This window comes from Arachis ipaensis, chromosome B03 (assembly GCF_000816755.2).
Source record: "Arachis ipaensis cultivar K30076 chromosome B03, Araip1.1, whole genome shotgun sequence".
NCBI classification, from domain to species: Eukaryota; Viridiplantae; Streptophyta; class Magnoliopsida; order Fabales; family Fabaceae; genus Arachis; species Arachis ipaensis.
Genome location: NC_029787.2, coordinates 93,687,025 through 93,690,990, shown reverse-complemented (window position 1 = coordinate 93,690,990; position 3,966 = coordinate 93,687,025). Strand labels below are relative to the sequence as shown.

The 3,966-nt window shown below is 38.5% G+C and overlaps 2 protein-coding genes across 3 annotated transcripts; one reads left to right on the top strand and one right to left on the bottom strand.

The window, feature by feature from the left end:
• On the top strand, positions 498-1,847 carry LOC107630726. Of its 2 annotated transcripts, XM_016333942.2 has the most exons (3): positions 500-1,295; positions 1,375-1,392; positions 1,459-1,847. In XM_016333942.2, the coding sequence occupies exons 1-3, from the start codon at positions 899-901 to the stop codon at positions 1,647-1,649; spliced, it is 606 nt and encodes a 201-aa protein (XP_016189428.1). In that variant the 5' UTR covers positions 500-898; the 3' UTR covers positions 1,650-1,847. The 2 variants fall into 2 exon arrangements, with proteins under 2 accessions (XP_016189429.1, XP_016189428.1); XM_016333943.2 differs by lacking the exon at positions 1,375-1,392 and having other exon boundaries at positions 498-1,295; positions 1,459-1,834.
• On the bottom strand, positions 1,842-3,743 carry LOC107630724 (probable WRKY transcription factor 41). The gene is made up of 3 exons (XM_016333941.2): positions 3,017-3,743; positions 2,784-2,912; positions 1,842-2,669 (listed from the first exon to the last, which is right to left on the bottom strand). The coding sequence occupies exons 1-3, from the start codon at positions 3,331-3,333 to the stop codon at positions 2,018-2,020; spliced, it is 1,098 nt and encodes a 365-aa protein (XP_016189427.1). The 5' UTR covers positions 3,334-3,743; the 3' UTR covers positions 1,842-2,017.

The window sequence follows — 3,966 nt, the reverse complement described above, 5'->3', positions numbered from 1 at the left end:
ATTAGTTTAAAATATAACAAAAAAAAAAATAGGTGAAGAAAAAGAACTATAAACATTATAAACTATGCTAAGGTATTGTGAGTTATCCATCTGCACATAAATCGTGTTAGGGTACTATGAATTACCCTTTTGCACATAAATCGTGCTATCCTATAGTGTTTTAGGTGAAAAACACTATAAACCATGCTACCCTAAGACGAGTTATATTTAATTTGGAAAACTCAAAGTCTTGAGACGATTTATGTGCATTTTTAGAATGAGTTCAATACATAAATCGTCCTAGGATATGGTGATTTACATATTATCAAAAACACAAAACTTTAAAACGATTTATATATTAATAGAAATAGAAAATTTACGTTTTAAAATTTGATTCAGGAGAATCTCATAATATTGATTCCTCTTTATTTTATTTAACAATATTCTTTAATTAAAAAAAAAGGGTTAACAGAGCCGCAGAAACATCTCCCTAACAGAATTTGCCTTTTTTTTTGGGCAGGTAATAGAATTTGTCTTTTAATTTTTTATTTGCACTAAGGTAAATATCATGCTAGAAGTCTAATGGCACAAAATAGATCACCCTCTTAAATAAGTAATCTCCATTTCCAGTATTTATTGAACCTAGAAAAGATGATTAAGGATATAGACTCTCATTCATCTGGCCAACTTGTGTGTTGTGGTTGAAGTGTTGGAGTCATCTAAAAAGTAAGCCCACATACTTTTTTTTTGGTCAATGTTTCGTTTTTGGTCGATGAGCCCGCATACTTAAACAGTTAAACGAAGGCGAGCCCATTAGGCCCGTTTATGTGGAATTGGAGTTGGGCTGATGAAGCCCGTTTCGGAAAATGTGGCGTGAAGAGATGAGACGAAGCGAGTGGACAGAGGAGTGAGGAGGAAGATGTACGACATGAAGATGGCAGCAGGTGGTGGTTCTACCATCGGGTTGCCTTCTTCATCACTTGTTGGTAGATCCCCAAAGTTTATGTTCCGTCCGTCCTCAAGTTTTCAATCTCACTTGGCTTCTCCCCCCTATGAACGAAAACTCAACAGTTACAGTTACAGCTACAGCTACTGGGTTTGCAGGACGAAGAGAGGAAGAGGGATGTTGAGGGGGTTGCCGTTCCCCGTAGATCCATGGGCGCCCTCCATTGACTCACAGAGCATTGCTTCCCAGCTGTTCGCATTCTCCCTCTTCCCATACATAGCCTTTCTCTACTTCATTACCAAGTCCAAGACTTCCCCTAACCTCACCCTCTTCGGCTTCTACTTCTTGCTCGCCTTCGTCGGAGCCACTAGTTAGTTTCCCTTCCTTTCACATCTCTTCTTTTATGCTTCCGATTTCAATTATTTAACCACCTCCATTCCATTCTGCAGTACCAGCTGGGATTTACGGTAAGTTTCATTTCACTTCCTAAACATACATACATTCATTAAGCTCTCTGATGATTTTTCTGACAGCAAAGGTGCAGTATGGGACTTCACTCTCCAACGTGGATTGGTTGCATGGCGGGGCTGAGTCGCTTCTCACTCTAACTAACTTGTTCATTGTCTTGGGACTCCGACAGGCTCTCAGGAGCGCATCCAAATCCAATTCTCAACAAAACACGCCAGATTTCAAAGATAACAAAAGTCGCTTCGAGGACCTTTGATATGCTTCAACCCTCTTGGCATTAAAGAAATATGCTGATTTGTACCATTCTGCATATATTGATATAAATCTTCAACTTTCCCAAGCTCTCTTCGACTTTCCATATTTTTATATTTAAAAAATAGATAAATTGAGATAATGTAATCATGTAACTTAATTTGCCCTATTTAATCATTCAGTATCCATCCCCTTGTGCAAAGATTTAGTATTATATGTTGTAACGTGCAAATTTGAAGCATTTATTTATTTGAAGGAAATTCTGCTCAAGAGTGCCAACTCTGAGATTCTAACATTAACTACAAAGACAGTTCTAAGTTCTAACCATTTCTGACTCATTGTTTTACAAGTCTACAACTGCCTCAAGTGCTCCTAGATGTTCTTGTTGATAAGGGCTCTAGGAGAAAAATCCAGGGTATTGGGAGGGAAATTTGGATCAATTTCCACTGGATCAAGTGAGAAATTGAACTCCGGAACTGGAGAATTGGTGGTGGATGTGTTGGTGGAAATGATCTCAGTAATATCTGATTCTGAAAGCGGCCTATTATAGATCCCATCAAGCTCATTCATCTGGAAAGACGTAGATGGCAGGTATTTAAATTCTTGCATGTTTGGATATAATAAGTGAGTTTGGAAATGGCTGCTCAGGAAGGATTCGTTCTCCAGGGTTGAAGGAATCAAGCTGTAGCTTTCTTGTGCCATGCTTCCAAATGAAGTTGAAGGGAAAGTGAAAGGATATTCCATCTCTCCATTTCCCACCATATCTCTTTTAACTGTCATAATGGTCCCGAAAGTTGTCAGGCTTTCTTCTGATGTTTGTCTATGCTGAATTTCGTTACTATGACATTGCAGTTTCTCATGTTTGTCTGGCGATTTCGGTTGCGGAACAGCCTTGTTTCCCTGAGAACAGGTATGCCTTCCTTTGTAAGTTATGTCAAATATGGTAGGATCTTCGTCTGATCTCTGTACTTGCTTCGTGGCCCAGCACCCCTGAGTGTTCCGGAAGGTGCACCTATAATAACTTCTGCAAATGTCAAAATAGAATTTTAGTTACATGCTTGTACAAGTAAATCCATTGTTTATACATAAGAATTCTTGTGAAACTTGTCTCAAGCAGGATAAGGGAAATTCCTCACACCTGGGATATTTGGCACCAAGGATATCTTTCTGTCCATATTTTCTCCAGTTGTAACCATCTTCATGTGGTCCTTCAAGGCCACTCTCAAAGCTCACTCTCACTTGATCTACCCATTTGGCCATTGTCTTTCTGCAACAGAGTTTCAAAAAATTTATAGCAGTGTTAGTATAATTTATTAGACATAGCACATAGCTGATGTTTTTGTGGCAGAAAACTGCTCTTGCGAAATTTACCTTTTCTTTGAATCGTGTTTAAACTCTTGATTATGATCCTTGTCATCCCGCAGAGGACTTGCGCTGATAGATATTGGTGACTCTGAAAACAAGGTTGCTGTTGCTTGACTCATGTTCTGAGACTTGGAAGTTGATGCATTCCATCTTAGAATTAGCAGAGCTTTTTCATACGAAGATAATATCCTCTGCAGCAACAAATCTTTTGTGTCTGCTGAATATGTCGCATTCATGTCTTCCTTCAACCTTCTTGCTACCTCCATCCCCTGAACTAGCTCGTTGATGAGTATGTTCTGCTCCCAGCGCCCATCATTTTCCATTGTTGTAGTGTTTATCACCTTAACAAGATCAAGTTTGATGGTGCTTTGATAATTTGATGCACTAGTTCATCACTTCTACTCTGGAAAATGGAAATGCAGTCTTGTCAACCGGTATAGTTTCTTATTCTGCAGCAGGGTTGGGAGCTGAAGAAAAGTGCAATACGTTTGGAATAGTGAAGTACAGTAATCTATGATCATGGGCTTTGAAGCTCAAGTGGATTTGCTGAGTTTGAAGTTCGATGTTGGTGCAGAGAGAAGAAGGCGGGAGTGAAGCTTAAGAAGCAAATTTGGTTTGCTGAATGAAAGGATTGAATGCCTTTGTATTTAAAGGGAAACCATAATTGGATGTTTGAAAGTCCAACTTTGACTTGGAAAACGAGTTTTTCAGCTTAAGACTTGGTCAGTGAACAGTGATCACTAGAATGCTGACCCAGTCCACTTAACTCGATAAGTATTAAGTTACTGTGATATGCTTTCATGATGAAACATGTATATGGTTGCTGGGGTCACCACAAAAAACATATATATGGCTGACGGATTTTAATTGGAAAATGCATATCTTAAAATTTAATTAGTAATAATTTATTTTTAACTCTTATTAATATTCAAATAATTAACCTTCTTGCCATTCAA